This window comes from Carica papaya, chromosome 4, assembly GCF_054855325.1.
Source record: "Carica papaya isolate Zhongbai chromosome 4, ASM5485532v1, whole genome shotgun sequence".
NCBI classification, from domain to species: Eukaryota; Viridiplantae; Streptophyta; class Magnoliopsida; order Brassicales; family Caricaceae; genus Carica; species Carica papaya.
This window is the reverse complement of record NC_142312.1, coordinates 16,368,676-16,396,139: the sequence shown is the minus strand read 5'-3', so window position 1 is coordinate 16,396,139 and position 27,464 is coordinate 16,368,676. Positions and strand designations below refer to the sequence as shown.

The 27,464-nt window shown below is 35.4% G+C and overlaps 1 protein-coding gene across 5 annotated transcripts; it reads right to left on the bottom strand.

The window, feature by feature from the left end:
* Window positions 1-11,619: 11,619 nt before the first annotated feature.
* Window positions 11,620-13,745, bottom strand: LOC110820045 (growth-regulating factor 8). Of its 5 annotated transcripts, none has more exons than XM_088217983.1 (4): window positions 13,239-13,745; window positions 12,969-13,157; window positions 12,547-12,871; window positions 11,620-12,459 (listed from the first exon to the last, which is right to left on the bottom strand). In XM_088217983.1, exons 1-4 carry the CDS (start codon window positions 13,498-13,500, stop codon window positions 11,874-11,876), a joined length of 1,362 nt encoding a protein of 453 aa, XP_088074109.1. In that variant the 5' UTR covers window positions 13,501-13,745; the 3' UTR covers window positions 11,620-11,873. The 5 variants fall into 5 exon arrangements, with proteins under 5 accessions (XP_088074109.1, XP_088074111.1, XP_088074112.1 ...); XM_088217985.1 differs by having other exon boundaries at window positions 12,963-13,133; XM_088217986.1 differs by having other exon boundaries at window positions 12,963-13,094.
* Between the last annotated feature and the right edge of the window lie 13,719 nt (window positions 13,746-27,464).

Sequence of the window (27,464 nt, the reverse complement as noted above, 5' to 3'; positions counted from 1 at the left end):
ATTCCAAATTCCAGCAGCAACAACCCAGTCCGAGTGGGGCCAACACAACCTTTCCGTAAGGAAAGACCGTGTCGAAATGAAGTTAACCGCCCGCCCTTCCACTCCCGACTTGCCAAACTAGAATTTCCGGTTTTTGCAAGGGGCGATCCGACCAAATGGATCAACTGGGTGGAGTAATTCTTTAATTACCAAGCCACCGCCGACGAACAGAAAGTGTAGTTGGCTTCTTTCCACTTGGAGGGCAAAGCCAACCAGTGGTGACAATGGTTTCGCCGAACTTATCAGGAACAAGGGAAGCTAGTGACGTGGACCAGGTTTGTAGAAGAACTTTAGGTCTGCTTTGGGTCAACAGAGGCGGAAGACTTTGATGAGACATTATCTAAAATTAAATAAGTTGGCCCATTGAGAGAGAACCAAAAGGAGTTTGAACGGCTTGCCAACCGGGTCCACGGTTGGACCCAGAAGGCTTTAATTGGAACCTTCATGGGTGGGCTTCAGCCCGAGATAACAGATGGGATAAGGATGTTCAAGGCCAGGACCCTGAAGGATGCAATAAGCCTGGCCCGCATGCGTGAGGAGCAGTTAAGCCGTCAAAGCAGGCTGGATTGGGTGGGGCGGACTCAACTCGACCCACAAGCACACTCTCTATCTGACTAGACCCCGCGAGATCTAGCAGCAACAATTGTTGCCCTCAAAGGATTATCCTAAGAAGGAGCACAGCGCCAGCGAACATAAGGTCTGTGCTTCCACTGTGACGAAAAGTTTACCTTCGGCCACATATGTCGTCGATCCCAACTATTACTTCTGGAAGTCGACAAAGAGGAAAAGGATGCCGAGCCTATGAAGCCTAGCTAAGTAGAGAGACAAGAGTACCTGAACCTTGAGGACAAGGTTGCTCACATAGGGGGGAGTGATGTTAGGATCCATAGATCTCAACATGTCCCCACAAGAAATCCAAAATACCGGAATTGAAGAAAATGACCAAGTCAACCGCATGTGTACCAACAATCCCTATAGAACCGGTCCACCATATCCACATTCGGCCAAAGAACCGTTCCACTCTGCACCAACTTTCCACAACGGAAGTGGGCCATTATCCCTTATCTTTTTCTTTGGAAATCATGATCGTAGAAGTAAGAAGTAGTTATTAGCTTGTAATTCTTCTTTGGCTATTTAAAGCTTCGACATGTGAATGAAAAGCAAGTAAGAAATCATTCCAAATTCTGGGTTCTTTTCTCCCTTAAGCAAAAAACATTTTTCTTTCCTTCAAGCTTTGATTGGGACCTAACACAAGACAGAGTGGTATTTGCCGACATCCACCTAGTCAGCTTTCGAATATTCCACTGGTAAATAATTCTGTTGGAGAACTCAAAGCTACAGGAATCTCCCTTGATTAGAAAAATGCCTTAGGCCAAAAAGAATTACAAGAATAACTCGAGTCTCATTTATCTCGAGCTTTATAGCGATAGTAATTTTTCTAAAATGATTAATGACTGAACAAAGATGGAGCCTTATAATTTGGCAGCTTGTCTTTTTCCTCTTGGAGAAATGATATGGCAAGAGAGTTGCAACAAGATTAACTCTTCAAAATTTTCTCTAATCTTGTATTACATTGAAGACTGGGAGCGTGAATTCGACAATTTTTTGAAATAAAAATAGTATATGATTCATTCACATACACCAAGGGATTGCAAACCTATATATAGAGATATTTACATATTCATCAAAATTTGTTTAAGGGTCCCAAAATTCTCAAGTAAATTGAAAAGATGACCCATAATAAAAAAAATAGGTTTTGGAACCATCTATCTTTTAGCTATCAAAATCATCTTCCATGCCTTGAAAACTTTTTTGTTTCTCTCTTTCTACACCACCCAAAAAGTAAGAAGGGGAATGAGACTAACATGCTTCTTCACTCCACTAATGCCCTTCCACGTCCAAATTTCTCATCTCACTGAACCAGTCATCATCCAATTGATAGCCAAGATTCTGTAAGCAAGGGTCCACAATCTATACACAAATGGACAACATGGAATAGTATGATTACATGACTTTGCCTCCCTTTTGGATAAGAAACACCATTCATCAAAATCCTCCCCCTCTTGATCAGCTTCTCAAGAGTTAGAAGATAACCTCTATTTGCTTCCCGAGCGAAAAAGCAACTCTAGGTGAAGCATTAACCTTTCAGATTTGTCAGAAAAGAAGGTACATATTGCTTCTCTTTAAGTCAAATGATTGTAGGACATAACAGAAAAAGTCCCTCTCGGTTGATCTCTACTCCCATCAACTCTAACTCTAGGAAGGGCTAGGAGAAGAGCCTCATATTCCTAACTTTTCAATCACCGAAATTTCTCGTGACATTCACATTCCACTTTCTTTCTCTCCCATTGCCACTATAAGACTTATAAATCAAGATACTCATGTGCCGAGCAATGGCATAGATTCGGGGGGAATTGTTCTCTAAGTGCCCCACCCTCTAACCAGGCATCACACCATAAGCTGATCGTATCCCTAGTGCTAACCCTCTAACTGGTACAATCCTTTAAATTACTCCTGCTGATGCATATTGTTTTCCACATCCTCTTCCATGGAATGTAGATGAGAGCCTAGTATACCACCCTCTACCCACGGTTCCTAATTTCAGCTCGATCACCCTCCACCAGAAACTGCTATTTTCATTCATAAATATCCAAAACCCTTTCCTCAGAAGAGCCATATATGTATTGTTTTAGTAGCGAATCATTGTGATCTGAATGTTCTTCCCGCCTCTGACCTATGACAAGCTATGGTATGTCTTGTTCTCTTATAACAATCAGAATTTTGGATTTTTCATAACTTACCTTTGTATCTCCATCTCTCATCTTTAGAACTAGAAATGGCTTGTGGCATCTCTTCTCTCCATATAACAAACAGAACTTTTCACTTCTTCCTAACACAATTCTTTTATCCATATTTGGAAGAAATGAACTATTTTGCTAGATTTGTTTTTTGGAAATTAATGTCTATCTCAACTTCAAGGATATGATATTCATAATAATATTTTACCCAAGAGAATTTCAAGTAAAATTGAAACAAATATTCATATTTGAAATTTCATCAATTTTCTAATTTATTTATTTCTAAATGAAAATTTTATGGGAGGCCAATTTTTTTTATCTTGCCTTGGAATTTTATCACCTGGAATGGAATTTTAATCCTAACATTTGCTCCGGACATAGCCTTGGAACAAGAAATCATCTTATTGTTTGAAAGAGCATTGCATTTTGAATGTGGTTTCTTCTAAGTGCCAATATATCCTCTTATATCAAATATTGTCTGGCAAGCTTTTGAGCTTAGGAATTTTCTTGACACGTGCATTATGGATTGTCATTCATGCTTCTCTGCTATTTGGTTTAACCGATCATAGTTGTGTGTGCATTTGATAAACAAAAACCTTATATGTAGAACTGACCATTTCATTTCTCTAATGTGCTCTGAATATGACTTAGCTAGATCAAATGAATGTTCAATGGCATGGGTGACTTTATTTTCACCAGTTTTATATTTCAGTTTTTATTTTCTAATTGAAAAAAAGTTTATAATACCTAAAAATAATTTAAGAAACTCAGTAAATGATTAGATTAGTTGGACACTGGATATCCAGTTCAAGAAAGTGGCTGATATGTTGTTTGTCATGCAACATTTGAGTTCAACATTAATGGCAGAAAGCATTATCTATTTAGACCATTGTGATTTACTAATAGATCTTCTAGATGAGATTTTTATATAGAGATTAACTGGCTTGACTCCAAAGATTTTGTATCATTTTGGAAGGTTTGCGTACTATGGTTAAGTCTGTTGGGAAGAAGAATGAATTGAAGATTATGGTTTCTGCATCACTCCATCTGCAGAAAACTCTGATCCAATTCCATGATCTCCCCATTTATATTTCAATCCTTCTCCTCCCCATCCCCTTGCAATAACAGAAAAACCTACTTATGTTCTGCGGATATCTCTAACTCTAACCCAACATATTGGACATAGTTGAATCTTTACTTCGTTCCAGAACACCTCCTTCCAAAATTGTCATTTTGTAGAATCATAATCATATAAATGTATAATGAAAGCGGATGACGCAGTGGAGGTTGTGTGCAATTTCTTTGGATTTGTAAACTAGCTAGATGCAAAGCAGATAAGAAAAGAGGTTGCAATGGAGATGGACAGAAACTGTGTACTACAGGGAAAGAGATGGGGAAGAAGATGGAACAGGAAGAGTGTTTGTTTTGATTGATTGTTGGGTTCAGTGGGAGGAGGACGGAAAGACGGATGAGAAGAAGCAGAAAAGGGGAAGAGCTTGATTTTAAAAAACAATATTACAATTTTATATTTAATTTAAATTAAATATTTTTTAATTTATTTCTTGATAAATGGATTTGACATTTATAACTATGTAGTCGCACTTGATTCGATTATGCACTAAATGCATAAATTATAACAATTGTTATATACGAACTAACTATATAATTAGAAATTAACTTACAATAAACATAGATTTAAATCAAATAAAGCTAACGTGTTTATAATTAATGACACATTTGGTTCACTAAATCAACTACATGAATGTAATAGTTGCTTAATAGGAATAGAATAATGTTGTAACGGAGTTGCAATTACACCACTTGGAATATATATTATAGAAATTAAATTTATAAGGACGTTGAAAAATTAAAAAATAAATAAATAAGTAGAGCATATGTATATATAGTAGGGGTAGAAATATAGACATAGCATACTTGAGAGAAATATTTTAACTTTGGATAAGATTTTAAATGGATAAATAGTAATTCATAAATTAATTATACAACTGCTACAAGATGATTATGTCCAAAATTACATCTATTTTAATAGATAAATTAAATTAACTGAATAAAAAATTGGAAGAAAATCAAAAGTATTTAATTGAAATAATTTTAAAAAATTAGAAACCAAATTAAAAAAAAAAAAAAATCTTATAGTAGACTTAATAAATAAATTGGTTGAAATAATATGGGCATAACCAGAGAGACACGTTTTGTATGAAGTGAAATTCCAATTTGTTTGATGAAGACATCATCGGTTGTTGGTGATTGAGACATGTCAACTAAATAGCCCCTCACACATTAACTATAATTGGCCTCAACCAATTTTGGAACCTTCATTAATTTTTTCCCTCCAAATTTAATTTCCTTTTCTGTAATATAAATTCTAATTTTTATTTTTTTTAATTATAATAATCAAAGTAATAAAATAAACAAAACAAGTTTTTATTATTTAAATAAATATGTTTTATTGTTGGGTGGAAATAGAAAGCAAGTGTGTGGTTACAAAACATTATTGAACCACAAAATTTACTTTATATTATAAGTATTATATATTATTTTTGAAAAATATTTAAATTGTAACGATTCCGGAGATTTAAAAGGAAATGTATATAAAGAATATGAGTGCGGAAGCAAAATAAAAGGTTCTGATTAATATTTCTTACATAATAACTTAAATGTACTAACAATATCAAAAAAGTAAGTCATCTAAAGAAAATATTAAAAATGAAAAACTATAAAGAAACTAATAAACGTTTAGGCATCTACTCACCGTCTTCTTGTAAATCGGGCTCGGGAACCTAATTCTCATGATTTGAAATGGTTAAGTAAGGAATGAGTTACACTAACCCAGTAAAGACATCACACTATATCACTGTCACAGAAGTAAAGACTGGTAGAAAACCAAAAACAACCAATGGAGTACAAATTTTGAATAGATTCATTTATCAATAATCAAACCATGTACGACACTTAACTCAGTGGGATTTATAAAAACAACCCATGGAAACAACAACATCATAGATATCATGAATTCATACATAATCTGTAACATAACACATGTTATATTTTTATATTTCAATCATCAAACAACAGCTGCCCCCTTTTCATCAGCCTATTAGTATCCATGGGGATCCATAGGGGTCCCCGCTACACGTGAACCATTCCCTTAACAAATTTAATTTTCAGAGCCGTCCCTATACCCTGTCCGGTATGGGTGCCAAACAATAAACCTCAATCCGGTATGAGGGTGAAGCGGGCCGTCCCCATACCTCGTCCGGTATGAGCGCCAAAACATTTAAAGTCTCCATACCCGGTCCGTTATGAGACAACGTTCCCGGTAGAGTTCTCTATGGACCTGGTCCGTCCACCATCTCCTAGAATATCTAGTGAGCATGTCAACTTATCTATTCATCAATTCACACCTCTTTCCTATTTTTTTCTTAGTTTCCTATTTCCCACATAAACATGAATACTAAAGCAATCAATAAGCATCCAACAAGGCAAACATATCATTAGATTCACAAAGTCAAGCCGAAATGAAGTAAGCAATGATTCATGCATTTAAAAATCATAAATTAGATATCATACTGCATTTAAACTGTAAAATAAATCAAATAAACTGACAGAGAAATATGTTCGATTCGGGCTCCATTAGCAATCACAATAAATTATGCATATCTATTTAATTTATACAAATACAGTTTTATCATTTACTAAACTTTAATCCCGTGATAGGAAATAGGGTGAGGGGTCCTTACTTAATTCGACGTCGAAAATCGAATTTTTACTGCGCTTACGGGCAGTTCCTAAATTTTCTGAATATTTTTCCGGGAACTGAAACGCACTTACGGTACCTGCACATGTCCAAAATAACTCAAAAATTTGACCCAATGCCTATTCGGCCAATTTCAAAATTCCGTCACGGCGGCTCTGCCGTGCTCCAGCGACGAGCGGCGGCGATCCGCCTCGAGTTGGCTATTTTCGGCCGTTTTCGACTGAATTCAGCCAAACTTGCATTGATTCCTATGAGAAAGCACCCATAGGGCCCTCGGTGGGCCCAAAAAACACCGAAAACTGAAACTTACCGGCGGCGGGGCTCTCCAGTGCGGCGGCTCTTCCGGCTCGAATCACGATTTGGTGTTTTGCTCCGGTCAACCTGTAGATGAAGGAACGGTGGTCAAAATTTATAAAATTACACTCATATTTATAAAATATCTAAAAATATTCATGAGTTTTAAAATTTTAAGAATTTACGAAAATGCCTAGAATGCAACTGACTAATTGCGATAACTACCAATACATTTGAGCACCTGAAATACTCAAATAATTTGGGTCCAGGTACATTCATCTATTTATAAGTGTAAGTATTACAATATGTACAAAATATGTATTCCATAATTCTATCTTAATTACAATACAAAATTAGATATTAAATGAGATTGTATCATGAACATAAGTTAGAATCTAATCTTGATTTGAGTCCTAGAATTATAAGACAATAGGGAGGAGACATTGAATTAAATGATGAATTAGTGTTAGAAACAAAGTGTGAAACAGAGATAAAGGTCTAAAGCAGAGGCAAAACAAAAAGTTGAAGCATATGCAAAGATAATTTTATTCTATACTCCTTCATAAACTGATAGTACTCAAGTAAATTTAAATTCTGTCTTTTAAAAATTTAAAATTTTCATAAAGTAATAATGTAACAACCCCGGAAATTTAAAATAGAATTTAAAATTCAAAAATATCAAATGCGGAAGCGAGGTCAAAATTTGAATAACATCCCTTACACTGAAACCGAAACGTGCTCACAAAATATAAAAGATTAAACTACCTAAAGGAGAAACTTGAAAGTAAAAACTACGAATGTGACTATGGAGTCTTTAGGCGTCCCCTTCGTCGTCCTCCTGCGGAATCGGCTCGGGAACGATGTCCTCTTGATCTGAAATGATTAAATAAGGAATGAGCTACACTAGCCCAGTAAAGACATCACGATATCTCACCGTCACGGAGGTCAAGGTGGGTAGAAAACACAAAACGACCAATGGAGCATAATTTACAACAAATCCTTTTATCGATAAATAAAACCTTTACCATTTACTTACCTCGGTGAAATTCATAAAACAATATACGAAAGCAATAACATCATCATCATCATCATGGAAACATATATATGAACTGTATAACATAATACCTATCACACTTTTCGTAATTCAATCGTTACACAACATATTTTCCTAATTCACCAGCCCACTAGTATCCATGGGGATCCATAGGGGTCCCGCTACCCGTTAATCCTTAATACTTGAAATCAAATTCCAGGGCCGTCCCCATACCCCGTCCAGTATGGGCGCCAAACCATAGACCTCATTACCCCGTCCGGTATGAGGGTGAAACGGGCCGTCCCCATACTCCGTCCGGTATGGGCGCCAAAACACATAAGATCTCCATACCCCGTCCGGTATGGGAGACCACAATCCCGGTAGGGTTCCCTACGGACCCGGTCCGTCCACCATCTCCCAAGATATCTAGTCAGGCTGACCACATTATACTATTATCCATTTACATAATTGTTCATTCTCTTTTTCCTCAGTCAGCATCATTAAGCAAGCAAAACGATAATTTATGCTAAGCAGACAACATACAGCATCAATATCCCGGTCATTTAATCCATAATCAATAAAACAGTAAAACATGCACACGAAACTATAAAATGAAAACATCGAACCTCATGCTACGTTTAAAACTGTAAAACAAGCCAAATAACAATTAACCGACAAACACACTAGACTCGGGCTCCATTAGCGACCTTAAACAATTTCACACATTCGTTGATTCATGAAATACCGTTTTATCATTTATTGAACTTTAAAACCGTGATAGAAAATAAGGTGAGGGGTCCTTACTCGTTTCGGGGTCCGAACACGGCTTCACAGTGCGCTTGCAGGCTGTCCCTAATTTTTCCTGAACTTTCCTTGGGGAACTGAAACGCACTACTGGTACCTACACGTGTTCCAAAAAAAAAATCCCAAATTAGGCCCAGGGCCCCTTCCGGCCCTAATCGCAACTCCGGCACGGCGCCGCCGCCGCCGCTGGCGGCGGCGATTCGCCTCGGGTTGGCTGTTTTCGGCCGTTTCCGGCCGAATTCGGCCACACTCGCATCGGTCCCTGCGAGAAAACAACCCTAGGGCCCTCGGGGGGCCAAAAAATCACAGAAAAACGGAGCTTACCGGCGGCGGCGCTCTCGAGTGCGGCGGCTCTCCGGCAAGGTTCGTGTTTTGGTGATTCGGCTCCGGTCAACCTGTAGAGAAAAGAGTGGTGATCACGGTGATATAAAAATTGCATCAAACGGAGGCCGGGAAGGGCCTCATCGGAGGTAAAAACCGAGAAGGGCGCGGCGGCGCCGCTGGGCTTCGGCCGTGCATTCCGGCCGTTTGGCCGGGATTTTGGCTCCGATTTGGCTACAGGAGGAATCAGCGTGGAAAAACGAGTCGGGGGTACGAAATTTACCTCGATCGGCGGTCGGAAGTTCCTCCGGTGCGGCGACGGGTGGCGGCGGCTGGCTTTTGGTTCGTCTTCTCCGGCGAGCGGCAGGCGGCTAGGGTTTGTGGTCTGCTGTGGGGGTTCTATTTATAACCCCTTGCCTTTTGATCTCAGCCGTCCATTTTGTTTTAATCTGGGTCGTCCGTTTTTGATTGAATCTGGGCCATCCGTGCGTTTAAATCTGGGCCGTCCGATCGCACGTTTGATCTGGGCCGTCCGATCGCGCCCACACGGATCGCCAACGCGGCCTTTTTTGGAACGACGTGGTTTTGCCACGTAGCAGGTCCCGGTTGGCCGGGACTGCTGACCGGGCCTGCTGACGTGGCTGCCGACGTGGCTTTTTTTTTTTTCTCGGTCCGGGCGCTACAAATAATTTTATCAAGAGATCTGCTACTTGATCTTCATTTGATGTGAAATAAATAATTAATTTTTTATAAGATAAAATTATAATTAATATATTTTATTTAAGAATAGAATATGAGATTGATAGAAAAATATAAAATGTTATAACATTATCATTATGTTACATCATAGGAAGGGATGACAAAGAAATGTAGAGCTAATTATAATGCAAAACAAGTAATTTAGATGTTATATTTGCTACTATATATATATATATATATATATATATATATATATATACACACCGAGAAATGGGCAGGAGCTTATTTTATTTTACTTGCCTTAGAAATTAAATTTTTGCCAAGTAAAAGTTGAATATCTTTCATCTAGACAACTGTCCTCAAATTCGCATATGAATAGACAAATTAGCAAAAATTTATATAGGAAATATCATATACCAAGATACAAAGTGTCTTTAATGTAAACACAAAGACATATAGCAACTCTCTAATAATCACCCATATCAACATGCATAAAGTGACACAATGTATTTACGAAAAAAGCAATATCCAATTTTGTAATGATTGCATCGGTGGTTGTTTAATGATATAATTTTAAATTATGAAATATAGTTCTATTAATATTTGATAAAGCCATAAGAATGTAGAATAATTTATAATTTAACATTTTAATAAGATCTCAAAAATATTTTATTTGAGATAAATAAAACTAATTTTTTTTTTTTTTATCATTATACTTTTATTCTTATAAAATATTTAATTTTATTAGATATTTTACTGTATATTCACACTAAATTAATTAATTTATTATTGAATAGTCAAAAAATGATAAAGAAAAAAAGATAAGTCCACATTCTAGCCATATAAACTATGAGAAATTTAAAAGGTAATGAATATCATGAAATAATACATGGTGTGCGATATATAAACAATTTATTTTAGTGTCAAGATAATCATTTCTATAAGAATAAAGAGATTCACTCAAATAAAAATAAGGTGCAGAATGAAATGATAACTTATGCTTATTGTATGATCAAAATTCTAGACAACAAAAACTAAAAAGGAAAAATCTTAAATTATGAGTAATTTAGATTTTTATTTTATGTAGAATAAGGAATATTTCATTGATCGAATTGGAGAATGAAGAATTAATTAGAGAGAGAATTTCTTTGAATGCATAGTGCCAATATCGAAGATGAATATAACATATCCTAACAATGAAAATCTAGTCTCTACCAATTTCTTTTTGTCAACATTGTCATTTTATTCATGTCCAGTAAAAAATCTGGAGGCTGACGGAGATAAAGATTTAGCTTTTGCTACCACCACCATTTAAGAATTTCACTACAAAATTCTCTCTTAAGAATTGAAACAAACCCAAAATAATAAAAAAAAATATATTATTTTTATGTTAAAAATAATAATTTGTAAGTTAAAGAAGACTCATTGTCTTCTAAGAAATTAAAAATAATAATTTATAAATTAAAAAAATTTAAATAAAAATTTAAAATTATAATTTCAGAACTCTTTATCTTATATTAAATTAAAGATATAAAAGTCTTTTAATTTTATAATTTATAATTTATAAATTAAATTTTAATACGAATCTTTTAAATTTTTTTAAATAATTATATTTTATATATTAAAGTTAATTATCGTTTATATATTTAAAATTTTAAAATTTATCCAAAGTACTTAAAAATTTTTAACAACACCCACAAATAAAAATTTTAATTTTTTAATTAATTTTTTTTTATCTCTTCTATTTTTAATAAAATATTAGATTGAGTTAATTTATCTCTATAAATTTTTTCAACATTTTAAATTTAAAATTAAAAAAAAAATGTACATGAATTTAAAAAATCAACAACACATAAAAATATATATATATATATATTTGTTATCATTCTGGAACTTATAAGAGCCAGTCCACATTCGCCTAAGTGAATAACTTCTAAAAGTCTGAGGATGAAGTATCTAGATCAAGAATTCCTTGAACTTTTCTCCTATATATTTCCTCAATATGCCAACAAAATTCTCTCCCCAAAAACCTTCAAACTCCTTTCAAAGCGACGGAATAATCTAACCTTACAATACTATATGTCAACTAAACATGATCACCAGCAAGCTAGATCCTTGGTGAATGCGAGCTTTTGCTGCTGCAACTGCTAGAAGTTGTGCTGCTGAACCCACGCGTATCTGAACCGCCTTTCACGCAGCTTCCAAAACCAAGGCACAGTGCTTCAGCCAATGGTCCACCCGGCGCTGAATCCATCCATGAACCATGGTTCACAACCCCACCGCCTACCTCTTCTCTTTCTCTTCCCATTTCCCCCTTCTTGGGTTCATGATTCACAGTACTGCCTGTTGAGAGTGTAAGAGAAGACAGTGGTAGTAACCTGTGTTTTGAAGAAACATTAGTATTAATTACATGTCTCTGCTCTGCCACGCCCTTTGACCAACCATTTATTAAGTTTTTTGTCTCTTGTGTTTGTCTCTGATTCAGATTTAAAGCTTCTTCCACTAAGCCTGAGCCCACACTGTATTCTGGTAACTGTGCCTGTGCTTGCATGTTTAGGTGGTGTTGGTCCCTATAATCACACATTATGTATTCTCTCCTTAATCTTATCTTGGCCTGCACAGTTTCTTGCCACTCTTGGGTTGAATTACTGGTCACAGACACAGTTTCCCCATTCATGAACCACTCTAGATACCTAAAAGAAACACCTTAAGTACAACACGTGCAACCACAAACATAATAAATTAATTAAGAAAATAAGAAATGAAAGTAATTAACTCACCTGAGTTGATCATAAGATGATGGTATAGTGGAGAATAATGTTGGGTCAACGGTAGAAATTTGGGACTTAGTGGGTTGAGATATTGCAAGATGGCCTAAAGTTTTGTCATGGTCATTCTTCTTAGTCTTGTTAAAATGGAGAGATGAACATTCCACAGGCTTTCTTGAACGAGGACGGTTCTTATGTGAGTGCCTTTCACAATATTTTTGGTCAGGAGCCACATCCCTTGAACACCTCCATTTCTTTCCATCTGTTCTTCTACACCTCCATGGCTCTGGGTCAGAGCTGTTGCTTGAAATCCCCAACTCCAGTGAACTCCTCAAAGCTGTAAAACACCCACCAATACATAAACTGTTCTATTTGGAAATTGGTAGAAAAAGGTAGCATAAGCAGATATTTGAGATATATATACACACATCTACCAGCTCCGTAAGGAGGTGGGTTTGATGGGCCTTTTGTGAGAGACATGAGGAGTTGAGGAGGAACAGGAAGAGAGGCCATCATGTACTTGTAAATCAATGTCTGTCTTTCAAGCTCTTGCCACTGATCTGCAGTGAATAAAGGAACCGGTCTCACAGTTACTGCTCCTGCCATCTCTCCTACATTAATCACTGTAATTTAAGACAAACCACCATCTAATTGATTCTTGTTTGATAATTAAAACAGAGGTTGAACAAAGGAGAGAACTTTACCAGAAGAATCCAACGCAAAAGATGGATCAGGCAGAACAGAACCGACAACCTCGTATATATCGCCCATACATAGTTGGTAAATGCTTGGGTTAGCAAACATGGGTCCACCTTCAAAACCGGTAGCAAGACCAAGAACGGTAGCAGAAGATGGTGATGCGGATGATGATGATGACCCATGATCATGATGATGGTGGGAACCCATCACAACTTCATCATAATCTCTGCTCCTGGTTCCTACCAGAGAAAAACTTGTAGCAGTCATGGAGTAGCCCCCCAGTTTAAAGCAATACAAATGGAGGCGTCGAAGATAAAATGGGGTTTATTTGTGATGGTGTAGCGGTGCCGCCATTTTTAGCCATGCGTTTCGCTTTTTTGCTTCCTTGGCTTCCAACATTCGCACTTGTTTCGAGATCTCTCTCTCTCTCTCTAGCTTTATGACACCTCTAACGTTGTCTTGTTTCGCGTCAACTTTAACGCTGTTCAGTTGCTCAAGTTCACCGCTTGAGAGGAATGTGTATACGTTACTGAAGATAAGGTTATGTTTTTTATATGTTGTAAAATAAATAAATATTCTAATTTTTAATATTAAAGCAATGTTCTTTTAAATTGATATAGAGTTTCTTGCATTTGAGAATTTAGCATGATTTGATGTCTTCTTATTATTGTATGATTAATATTCTCCATATTGTTGGTTGTAGGACATATTGGAAATTTATGAATTGTGAAGCTTGTATTGGCTGTACAACTTCTTACTCATGTTTGACATTGCTGAAATATGAATTTGGAATGAAACCAAAACCAAAGAAAACACCTACCATAAATGACATAAACAATTTATAGTATTGAAACAGGAAAAGAAAAGGAATGCCCAGTCCAGAAGCATTCTGATTTCAAACCCACTAACCCTTTTAATTGAACAGGCCCAGAAAAGAAGCCCAACCAACAGGACTTTAGCCTGGCTCGAAAGTTGCATGAAGGCCGGTCTAGCTCCAATAGAAAACGACATAGTTTTGACCATACTTTTGACGGTGTTCCTCGAGCCATTGTGAAATGACTGTGTTCAAGCTTGATAAAAGAGGATAGACAGAGACACCAAATTGTTGTATTCAGAACTTATCACAAAAGGACGAAGATAGACATGCAAGAGAATGTTTACATACTTGATAAGAAACTAGTCCTCGAATAGAGACAAAATTTTTAAAAAATGTGACTTCTATCTTTTTGTAACAGTCAAAAATAAATTTATTAAGCAGTTAAAGATTAATGTGACTTTTTATAAAATTATTACGAATATATACGATCTTTTTCATGAATCATATAACTTATAAAGAGAAAATGCTCAAAGGATTTAATTTTTTTTTTCTTCTTCAAGTTCTTTATTGAGATCTTTAATTATATTTAAGCATATAAATAGGCATATTTAAACTTGTAAAATTATAACAAAATATAACACTTTGCAGTCTCTGTTTTCTTTAGTTTTGAAGTTTAACTCTATATTGCGCTTTTTCTTCAATCTACTACTATCATTCCAGATTCCCAACATTCTATAAGTCTGATACTTGAAGTCACCTCTATCTTGGGGTCGATTCACTGTTATTATTTTCTACATGTGTTTACCTACTTTAGGTAATATATAAGAAATTCAGTTATGTAATAGTGTAGAGTGAAAGTGAAAGAAAAAAATATATGCATGTGAGAAAGAAAGAGTAGTAGAAATAATTTTTTTTTTGAAATATAAAAGTAGAGAGAATGTAATACTCTATTCACCACTGTGCTAAATTATGTTTGAAAAATCCTATTTATTTGGGGCTTAAAGTTACATTAAACTCAATTAATTTTATTTCGTAGCTTTATATCGTAATTCATAAATTTTATCAATTTTAATATTTTATTTTATTTTTATTTTTATTTTACCTCATTTTGTTTTGATTTATTATTTTATTATTATTTTTCTAAAAAAATAAACGATTTTCAGAAAAAAAAAGAACGAAAAAATTAGGGGGAATCATGCGAGAAAACACCCACATGAGAGTGATTGCCTGCGCGGGCACCGCACACTATGCACGTACGTGCACTCGTATCTTGTCATGTGCATGCAGGCCCGTTCACGTGCGTCACATTACGCACAGATAGGGCTGGCTGCGCACACTGTGCGCGCGCCATCCACACAGTAGGCCTGCGCAGATATGCCTATGCTCATACGGCCTATGTGCAGTAGGTCTACGCATGGTGCCCCAGTGCACCGTAGGCCCTGCTCGCGACAAGGTAGCCCGGCGCCTGCAGGCTAGGCCTACAACGTGTTTCGGGTGAGTGAAACACACTGTCGCCTTGGGCAATGTGCCACCGCCCACTTTGGGCAGCGTGTCGCCGCTTAAGGTGTGTCGCCGCCGATGGAGGAGGATTCTCCTCCGTTTTTTGTGCCGCGTCAAATCAAGTATCTCTCCCATTTTGAACACTCTATTTTCTCATCGGATTTTGCCACTTTGCGCAAATCCGACGACCTCCATTTTCTATAAATAAGAGCATTTCCTTCCATTTTCTCATCACTTTCATTCTTCCACCTTTCAAGAGTTTAAAAAGAGAGAAAGTGATCTAGGGAGAGGAGAGGAGGAGAAGAAGAACGGTGTAGGAAAAATTATCGAGGTTTCAATAAGAATCTAATATGTTTTTAAACGTTTTAAGGAGTATTTTTAAAATTTAAAATAATGAATATGTGATTTTGTGATTTGCATGTTTTATGTTTAGTAGTTTTAATAAAAAAAATTATTCTTGATTTCAAATATACCATGTGATTTATAGGCACTTGATGATTTGCATATAAATAAAATAATATGAAACCAGTAAGGTTATCTGGAAAAAAAAAAAAAAAAAAAAAATGGAATGGAGCTTGAATGGTCTGAAGTACGTATGTATTTGTATTGACATGTATAATGTATCAAGTGTCTTGTTAAGACTTAATAATATTAAACTTCTCAGTATTTGATGTACTTCTAGAAATAAACTAACTAGAAAAATATAAAGCAACTATTGATTGCGAAAGTAAAGTTATAACCATGTGATCTCCGAAAAAGAATTAAAAGTTTATTCTTATCTTTCCTAACAATTGAATAAATAAGAATATAGATGTTGATCCTATTGTGTATTCCATACCGGTTATTTATAACTTTTTAAAAGTTTTTCTCGTCGAACTACCTGGTCTACCTCCCCTACGAGAGGTAGAATTTTTAATCAAATTACTACCTGGAACCCAAGTAATCTTGAAACTTGCCTATCGCATGAGTCATGCTGAGCTCGCAGACTATGTGTGGACTATCAAAAACTCAGTCGAGTAACAATAAAAAATAAGTACCCCTTACCTCGAATCAATGACCTTTTTGAGTAATTATAAGGAGACACGGTCTTTTGCAAGATCGACATCAGATCATGATATTACTAGCTGAGAGTCAAAGAAGAAGATATTTCGAAGACTATTTTTTGGTGTAGATACAGTCTGTACGAGTTCAGGGTGATGTCGTTCAGGTTAACTAATGTCTCTACTGCCTTCATCGATCTCATGAACAGGATTTTCTGGCATACACTGGATCAGTACGTCATTGTATTTATTGATGACATCCTAGTATACTCCAAAAGCCCAGAGGAACATGCAGTCCACTTGTCTGAAGTGTTGGGGATACTTCGCAGGAACTAACTGTATGTTAAACTTAGCAAATGCTCTTTCTAGTTAGATTGAGTTTCCTTCTTCGGTCATGTAATTTCGAGTGAATGAGTTTTCATAGATATAACCAAGGTTGAAACAGTGATCAACTAGAATTCGTCCACTAATGTGGTCGAGGTACGTAGTTTCTTTGACTTGGTAGGTTACTATCGGCGATTCATCGATGGATTCTCTAAGATTGTTGCTCATTTGACTCAACTCACTCGAAAGAGCATACCGTTTGTCTAGAATTATGAGTGTAGTGAAAGCTTTTATGGAATTGAAGCGTCGTCTTGCCTCTGCTCCAGTTTTGATCCTCTCTAACAATATTGGAAGATTTCAGGTCTACTGCGATGCATCTCATATTGGCTTGGGATGCGCTTTGATGCAGCACGGTAGAGTGGTCGCTTATGAATCCCAACAATTGAAACCCCATAAGCGGAGGTACCCTATTCACGACCTAGAGTTTGAGGCCATCATCTTTGACGTCATTACTTGTTTGGTCTGATCTTTGAGATTTATACTAATCATAAAAATTTGAAGTACATCTTCTCGCATATGGAGTTGAATATGAGATAGAGAAGTTGGATGGATCTCGTGAAGGACTACGACTGCAAGATCATCTACCACCCTGGTAGAGGGAATGTAGTTGCTGATGCACTAAGCTGAAAGGAGTCCGTAGTGTTAGCCCAAACCATGGCCTCCAGTTGGAAGTTAGTCGATGCCATGCAGTCACTTTGCCTCAAGTACTATGGCAAAGGTACCTATCTTGCTCAGATATGAGTCTTGCCTGATCTTTTCATGAAGATTTGGGAAGCTTAGTCCATGGACTAAGAACTCACTAAGAATTTGAGTAAATTCTTTTTTAATGAACTTCTTAATTTCAGGATCTCAAATGCCGGGTTGTTTAGATTTCAGAATCGAATTTGGGTTCCTATCGTTGTCAGGACGAATGTTCTCAAGGCTGCCTATGCCTCCAAACTATCCATCCATCTCGAGAGTACCAAGATGTACTGTAACCTGAAATAATGGTGGTTAGGAATAAAGAAGAACATTGTTGACTACATCTCCAAATGCCTTACTTGCCAAAGGATTAAGGCAGAACACTAGAGACCCGATAGTTTGTTATAGGACCTCTTGATTCTAGAATGGAAGTGAGAGTAAGTAACTATGAATTTTATTACCGGACTACCTAGGACTTGTTTTAGTCGTAATGCTATTTCGGTCATCGTTGACAGACTAACCAAGACCATCTATTTTTTATCCATCAGAACTACTAACTCCACAAGCAAATTAGTCTACTTTTATATCAATGAAATTGTTCGACTCAATGGTGTTCCCTCATCCATTATGTCCGATCAAGATCCTCGATTTACCTCCCATTTTTTACACAAACTTCAGAAAACTATTGGGTTTAGATTGTACTTCAGCACCACTTATCATCTCCAAACTGATGGTCAATCCGAACGTATTATCCAGACGTTGGAAGACATGTTGCGTGCTTGCATCCTTGACCTTGGCGATAACTAGTATGAGTATTTTCTCCTGTGTGAATTTGCTTATAATAACAATTATCATTCTAGTATTGACATGGCTCCGTATAAAGCCCTATACAACATCGTTCTCCCATATATTGGAGCGAAATAAAAAACCAGCATCATTTGGGACCAGACTTCATCTAGGAGATTATTGAGAAGGTCGCGATCATCTGTAAGAAATTGACTATCGCCCAGAGCCATTGGAAGAGTTACGCTGATTATTGTAGGAGACCCCTCAAATTCACTATTGGAGAGCAGGTCTTCCTTAAAACTTTTCCCTGTAAGGGAAAAATACAGTTCGAGAAAAAAAGGAAAGTTAAACCCTCGTTCCGTGGAATCTTTTCAGATCGTAAAGCGTATTGAACTCATAGTATATCACCTTACTTTACCTCGAGAGTTTGCGGATCTACATGATGTTTTTCACGTCTCTACGCTCAAAAGGTACCACCCTGACCCTTCTCATATCATTTCTCACGATGAGACGTAGGAACAAGCCGATATAATTTACAAAAAATTTTTCGTGGAGATTCTTAGATGAACCGAAAAAGTCTTATGCAACAAGACGATTCCCATGGTGAAGGTGCAGTGGCAGCACTATATTCCGGAATAGGCAACGTGGAAGATGGAAAACGAGATGAGGAAAAAGTTTTTGGACCTGTTCAAGACAAATTTAGAGACCAAATTTTTTAAAGGTGGGAGAAATGTAACACATCACTCACCATCGTGCTAAATTGTATTTGAAAAACCTTATTTATTTGGGTCTTAAAGTCACACTGAACTCATTTAATTTTATTTTGCAGCTTTATATCGTAATCTATAAATTTTACCAATTTTAATATTTTATTTTACCTAATTTTGTTTTGATTTATTATTTTATTATTATTATTATTATAAATAAACAATTTTCAGGAGAAAATGGAAAAAGGGGCGAAAACCTCTTGGGAAAATGCCCGCGAGAGAGGGATTGGTTGTACAAACACTGTGTGCTATGCGCGAACATGTGCACGCTATGCGCGAACATGCGTGTACGACATGCGCAAATAGTGCGCACGTCCCATCCACGCAGGGCATAGGGCTAGACCCGCACGTGCAGGTAGGCTCGTATGCGCACGTCACATCACGCATTGACAGGGCTGGTGGTGCACACTATGTGCTTCATGCACCAAGCCTACGCAGATAGGCCTACGCGCTTGGGGCCTGCGAGTGGTAGGGTAGCCCGCTGTCTGCAGGCTAGGCCTACGGCGCATGTTAGGTAGGTGAGGCACACTGCCGCCTCAGGCAGTGTGTCGCTGCCCACCTTGGGCGACGTACTGCCTCTTGGGGTGTGCTGTTGCCGATGGAAGAGGATTCTCCTCCATTTTTTGTATCGTGTCAAATCAAACATCTCTCCCATTTTGAACATTCTCTCATCTCATTAGATTTTGCCACTTTGTGCAAATCCAACGACCCCCTTCTCTATAAATAGAGGTCATTCCTTCCATTTTCTCATCACTTCCATTCTTTCACCTTCCAAGAGTTTAGAGAGAAAGAAAGTGATCTAGAGAGAGAATGAGAGACGAAGAAGAAAAACGGTGTAGGAAAAACTATCGAGGTTTCGGTAAGGAATCTGGTATTTCTTTAAACATTTTAAGTAGTATTTTTAGAAAGTAAAATAATGAATATGTGATTTTGTGATTTGCATGTTCTATATTTAGTAGTTTTAATAAAATGAATTGTTCTTGATTTCAAGCATGTTATGTGATTTGTAGACACTTGATGATTTATATGTAAATAAAAAATATGAAATTGGTAAGTTATTTGGAAAAAAAAAATTGGAATGAAACCTGAATGGTCCGAAGTACGTATGCATCTATATTGACATGTATAACACATCAAGTGTTTTATTAGGTTTTTTTTTATCTCTAAGAGGTATATATTTTTTTCTCCCATTTGGTCTAAAAAGACATGAGATAATCACTCCCTATGGATGACGACGTACCCTCTGATGAGAGTGGTGATACAAATATTTATTAGAGGTCACTTTTGGCTAAGTACTGTCGTGATTATAGAATATCTAATAGGACCACTATGATCAGTACGACCATGGTCATAGATCGTACCATGGTTTAACAAACCAGAAATGTGTCTAAGCATATTGTCGTTATATGTATTTAATCTGATCATTCTGCATGAGTAGTCGAAAATTCGTATTTGCCCTCAAAGATGGAAGTTAGAACAATTTCGCAAAGCATGACATGAAAATCTAAGCATTCATGATTTATTTGATTATCTCTATTATCAAGTATGCTATTTGTCTTTTATTGTTGTGACTATGACATGATGTTTCCTTAATAAATAAAATATCCTTATAAAGTATGATAGGACTTTGACGTGACCTAATAGTAAATAATTATGATATAATTATTCACCTTTTAAAACTTACAATATTATTTAAATATTATTTTTTTTACTAAACATATAAAATTCACTCTTTCCATGTCCCCCCAGGTGAGGAAGATAGTGAGAGGTCGTCAGCTGACCTACCCATTGAAGTCTATGAGGATTCCGTAGATCTGCAACCTTGAGTGCATGATTGTTTCCGCACTCTGATGAGTCCAATAGCATAATGATAGAAGTGACCCTTTTTGAATTTTGACATTTGTATTTTGTAGCCATTTCTGGCCTCAGTTATATATGCATTTGTAGCTCATATTTTGTAAGAGATTTGTATTAATTTGCTCCGTTGCATGTAATTTTTATCATGCACTCGTAATCTGTTTCTGTATCCGACATCCACATGTCTTAATTAACATATGGAATATCACTGAGTGAGAATTATAATTTGCTGCCTTTATTTTTGTCTTTCTTATGATGTTTATGCGAAGGCTAAGGAAGATTGAAGGAGTGGGTGGGGAGAAGGAGATAAATCTTTACAAGGTATGGAAGTTGTTCTATGAAGATGGGATATATGGATTAATATGTAATGCATAATATAAAATTTTAAAAAATTTTATGTTATGTTTTAGCTTTTTATTTGAAAGAAAAACTTATAGAAAATAAATTTTGCTCAACTATTAACAATACGTTCCATAATAATAATAATAATAGGTCATAGTAAAATTACAATCCAATAAGCTCCCAGCCAATGAAAATGACATACACTTTTCATACATAATATAAAAATAAAATAAAAATCTGGATAATTGAATTTTACAGACATCATAATATGGGCTCAACCCTTAGTGATAATACAACTCAATGGGCTTAAATACTATGCAATGTAATTTAAACTTAGGTCTTACATATTGAAATGATACATAATACTTTTTGCTAAACCCATAAAAATAATAAAATACATCTTAATCATAATACTTTACATTCAATGGGCTCCAACCCAATAAAATTATACGTATTGGAATTTGCACGTTAAATGCATGCATTATAATTTCGGCTCAAACCCCTTAGGAATACATCACAATAGGCTCCAAATCCATAATTAAAAAATTAAAAAGATTCTCAATAAAATTAGTGAAAAATATAAAGAGGATACTTTTGTTTTTCATGTAAAATTTCAGATATCAGTAAATGAGAAATGGACTATAATGTTGAAAGATATATTGAAGTTTAGAGTTGTTAGGTTGGATATAAAAAATAATTAATGGGAAATTATATATTCATATAAAAATTTTCATATAGAATGAAACAAAAATTGAGGAAATAAAATGGAGAAGTAAATAAAAATGGAAAATAAGTAACAAAAGGATTATTTACATTTAAATGCAATTAATAATATTGTCTATATTATTAATTACATCAAATAAAATAAAACAAAAATATTAGTATGTTTATAATTATTGAGATACATTATTTATTTATTTTTATAATACTTAAGAATAAATAGTTATTTATATTGTAGCTATTATGTGTGTTATTTATACATATTTAATTATAATACTAACAAATTATTCAAGATAAATAATTATATAGGAATGATATATTATCATTAAGGCATTACTAAATTTTTATGATGTAATTATTAGATACTATTAGATACTTTTGATAATATTATTGGTGGATTTTAATCAACCGTATGAGTTTAATATGGACTTTATTGTGCATAAAAGACTATTAATTTAATTGAATCTGTTTAAAAGTGATATGTTAATGCATCAAATAAAGTATGAGTTTTTTTATGTATAGAGAATAAAAGTGTTATTTTTTATTTTATTATGGGTCAACTTAGAAATAATAAATATTTAAGGATATAAATAAACAATTATGATCTCCAAATCATATTTAGGATTTTGTTCTTATTCTGTCAAAAGATAATGTGAGAAAACTCCAAAGAACCACGTGTTGATTTGAAATATCTATCGTAAGACGTGTTGATTTCTTACGCTGTGGATTCAGGAACGTTTTTGTTTCAGACCTAACATTTGTGATTCATATGATTATGTTACATTATTTCAGATCTAGATTTAGATCCAAATCTGTATATTGTTGTTTATATAAAAAAATTCTATAAGTGGTATGAGAGCTTCTCATTTTGAATCATTAGGGTAAATTATTATTTTTTTTGGATTCAGGGCTAATTTTGTGGTGAAAATTTTTTCTAGATTCAGTATTTTTTTTCCAGATCCAGATCCAGATCTAGAACATGTTTTTTGAAATTTAAAAATATGGAATTTGGAAATCTGGATATGAAATATTTAAAATTATTTTCGGTTTTTACAAAATAATTCTAGAAAGAACTAAAAAAAAATACTTGGATATTTTTAGGAGGCCTAATAGCCTCCCAGTCGCGGTGAGGTGCCTCACGATCGCACTGGTCAAACAGTCCTGATCTTCTAGTTGTAGTGCGCAAAGAAGAAGCGGCAGTCAAAGCTGCCGCATAAAGGAAGAAGAAGGAAGTCAAAATTGGGCCAACCACATGCGAAGGGGATCACGACCCCGATTCTAGTCGTCAAGGGACTGACGCAATCCTCTATCTGTACTAGCAAAGGAAGTTGCACTCATCTGGTTGCAACATCAAAGAAAAGAAGAAAGCAATGGCGACAATAACGACGTAAATCTTCCTCTTCTTTCTTGAAGAACCCTAGAGCTTCTTCAGGATTTTGGGCTCAGATCTAGGTCAAATCCGAGCACTTAACATGGTCTAATAGGTTGGTGCTGGGTTTTGAGCTTCAGGTTCAAGCTCGAGGCTGAAGGAAGAAAGAAAAGAAAGGAAAATGAATTAAAAACAAGAAAAGAAAAAAAGGGGAGGGGAGGGGAGGTGAGTGTTCGTGTGGGCCCAAAGCCCAAATAGGTTTGGGTTAGGCCAACCCGGTCTAGAACCCGTTCTAACTCAACCTGGTCAACCCGACTCGACTCAACCCAATCAGGCCCAATCAACGTTGACTAGACCCTAAAAAATTAATTTTATTTTTTATTTTAAGGATATTTTGTTTAGTTTTGTAACGGCCAGCTGGGTACAAAAAAAAACCTGTGGAATATATATATATATATATATATATATATATAATTAAACAAAAAAATTAAAGAAAGAAAGAAAAGAAGAACCTAGAGTGTACTCTAGGAGCAGAAGAAGAAAACACGTGGCCATACATATAATATATATATAATTAAGTAACAGAAAAAAAAAACATAGATAGAGAAGAGAGAGGACGGAGCAGCATCGATGGGAGAGAGAGAAGGACCGCGCAGTGTTGTGCGACACCACAACCAAAAGAGAAAGAAAGACAAGGGAAATTGCCATCGGTTAGAAAGAGAAAAAAAAAGGAGAGAGAGAGATAGAGAAGAGATGCGGTGGGTAGAGAGAGAAAGCGAGAAGAAAAAAAGAAGAAGAAAAAGAAAAAGAAAGAAGAAGAAAGGAAGAAGAAAGAAGAAGAAAAAAAGAGAGAAGAAGAAGAGTTGCGGGGAAGGAAAAAAAAAGAGAAAAAGTGACGCTGCGGGAAAAGAGGAAGAAGAAGAAAAAAAAAAAGAAAAAAAAGAAAGGAAGAAAAATGGAAGGGTGGCGACCAAGTATGATGTTGGTGGCGACAACACACGCTGATTCAATCATCAGCGTCTGGCATTTTCGGTAACACACGTATGATGGCGCATGGTGACGTTGGCGACTGGGACTGCATGTCCCAAGGTAAACTCCGTTCCTCATTTTGCGTAATATAGTTTACAAAATTATTCATAATTTAATATATATATTTTCTATTATAAACGAAAAAAATTACCCAAACAATATTTGAATTTCTGAGAGAACCGTAGATCGAGATAGAAAAAATTCTCAAAGCTTTCCTAATCACACCATAGGTAAGAATTATGCGTATTCTGTATGAAAACATAAATTATATATTTATATAAATGTGTATATGTATAGTGCATTATGTGTGAATGTTTAAATGTATGTGTAGTATAATAGGAATATAATTAGTATGTCTAATTTGTATTTGTTTGTGTTTATGTATATGTGTATATATATATATGTTATTACACATGTGTATGTATATATATAAAAATTTATGATAAATGTGATATGAATTGATAAGAACAGAATTGATAAGAAAAATACTAATAAGAACAAATACGTGAATAAATATGTATATGATATATTGTATGTGATTGTGTGTACGTGTTTAAATATGAACGTATGCATATATATCTGTAGAAATTGTGTGTGTGTGTGAATATAAATATATATTCTATTTGAGACATGTAGTGAAAATACATGTCTGCATGGCAATATATATGTGTGTACATATGTTATGCATGTGAAATGTATATATGTGTGTATTAAAATGTGTGTACATATGTTATGCATGTGAAATGTATAACCAGTGTGTGTACATGTAAAATTTGGGTGCACTGCACTGGTTGTGTGATCTGGTGCAGCTATACGGTGCACTGCACTTATTGTGTGATCTGGTACAGTTGCACGAGAAATCTGAGTATTCTGTGTTGACTGTGTGATCTGGTACAGGATGATTCAGAAAGTGTTTTGAAACGTATGACTCTTATGTGCACAACGATATCGTGTATTTTGTATGTCTGTTTTTGTGTTTAATTATGAATAGAAATTAAAATCTTAGATAAGAAATAAGCTAATTGAAAATGAAAGAGATTTGAAAATAGTGTAGAGTGCAAGGACCCTAGATACCTACTCGTTTAGTCTGAATCGATGAGGGGAGGGTGCGTGTGTGGCTGAAGTTCAGCAGGCATGGTGAAACTGCACATGGTTAGAGTTTAAAACCTAGTCCAGACATGGATAGGTGTTTGTGAGTTGGTCACCTAGCAACGTATCTGCTGTGGCTATTGTGAAATTTGTGTGTGTCCTATTCATGCGATGGGGGGATCCATTTCACCTCTCCTCGACGACGATATAAATGACATCGCGCGATGGTAACCTAATTAAGCTTTAAAAGACTAAATAATGTGAAATTATAAATTCGAGTGGAGTGATATGTGTGTGTGAGTAAACCCATTTTGGTTTGAGGAATCTGTAAATCCATGAGTGTGATTTGAAATGAGAACAAGAATTAGATTAGAAGAGTGATGATTAGAATATGTTTTGTGTAATGATTTATTTTATTGTATATTTTAATTGTCATACTTGTTTGACATTTTCTTTGATGATAAAAATTATTATATTTAACATATTACATGAATGTATGTACGTAAGTCTCCATTATAGAATTTTTTTCTTACTGAGTTCGTGAAGCTCACCCTAATTCACCCCCATCCAAGTCAAAAAAGATGAGGAATAAGTTCAAGATTAATAGAAGATGGTTAAGAAAAACTTTATTAGCTTTTATTTTAATATTGTAAATTAATTTAGATACCTCAATTATTTGTAAACGAATAATTATTCTGTCACAAAGGATGTGTATTAAAGTGTTATTCCGCTGCATATTTAATATTCATATGTTCCACTAGTTAGAAATGTGGTGCTAACATCCGTACCCACCGACATTGAGGTTCGAAGATGTTACAGGTGGTATCAGAGCATATATTCCTTTGAATCAGTTCTTATGACATGAGGCATAGGAACTTTAGGAGGTCAAAGACCTACAAAACTTAGGAGAATGACCCTTAAGAAATGCTTTGGACCTTCTCTAAAACATTTGTCAACATGGAAAATAGAAGAATGGTATTCCATAAATTTAACAATCATTAAAACCACATATGTTACTTGATGACAAACTTAGAACTCAACGAAGTAGAGATTTACCCTGAAGGTAACGAACGATAATACATAGCTAACCACCATCGTTGAATTTCACAAGTGAGACATGTAGTGAGGTTACATGTCTATATTATAATATGTGTGTGTATATGTCTTAATATGTATGTACACATGTTATGCGTGTGAAATATATAACCAGTGTGTGTACGTTTAGAATTTAGGTACACTGCACTTGCTATGTGATCTGGTGCAGATGTAAACTTGTTGTGTGATCTAGTACAGTTACGTGAGGAATCTAAATATCATGTGTTTGCTGTGTGATTTGGTACAGGATGATTTAAAAAGTTGTTTGAAATGTATGTCTCTGATGTGCGTGATGATATCGTGCATTTTGTGTGTGTGTGTTTGTATTTAATTATGTATAGAAATTAAGATCTTAGGTATGAAATAAGTGAATTAGAAATGAGAGAAATTTGGAAAGAGTGTAGAGTGTAAGAACCTTGGATACCTACTCGTTTAGTCTGAATAGAAGATGAAAGGGTGTGTGTGTGGCTAAAGTTCAGCGGGTATGGTGAACCTACACATGGATAGTGTTTGAAACCTAGTCTAGATGTCAATACGTATTTGTGAACGTGTGGGTCCTCTAATAAATGTAACTGTTGTGGTTAATGTGAGATTGTGTGTCCTATCATGTGGCATCTCAAATACTAATTAAGGCATGTGGGTATCAGATACATAAATAAAATTATGAGTGCATGATAAAAATTATATGCAGTGGAGCAATTTAATACAAATTCCTTACAAATATATGAGTTCCAATTACATACATGTAATTGAGA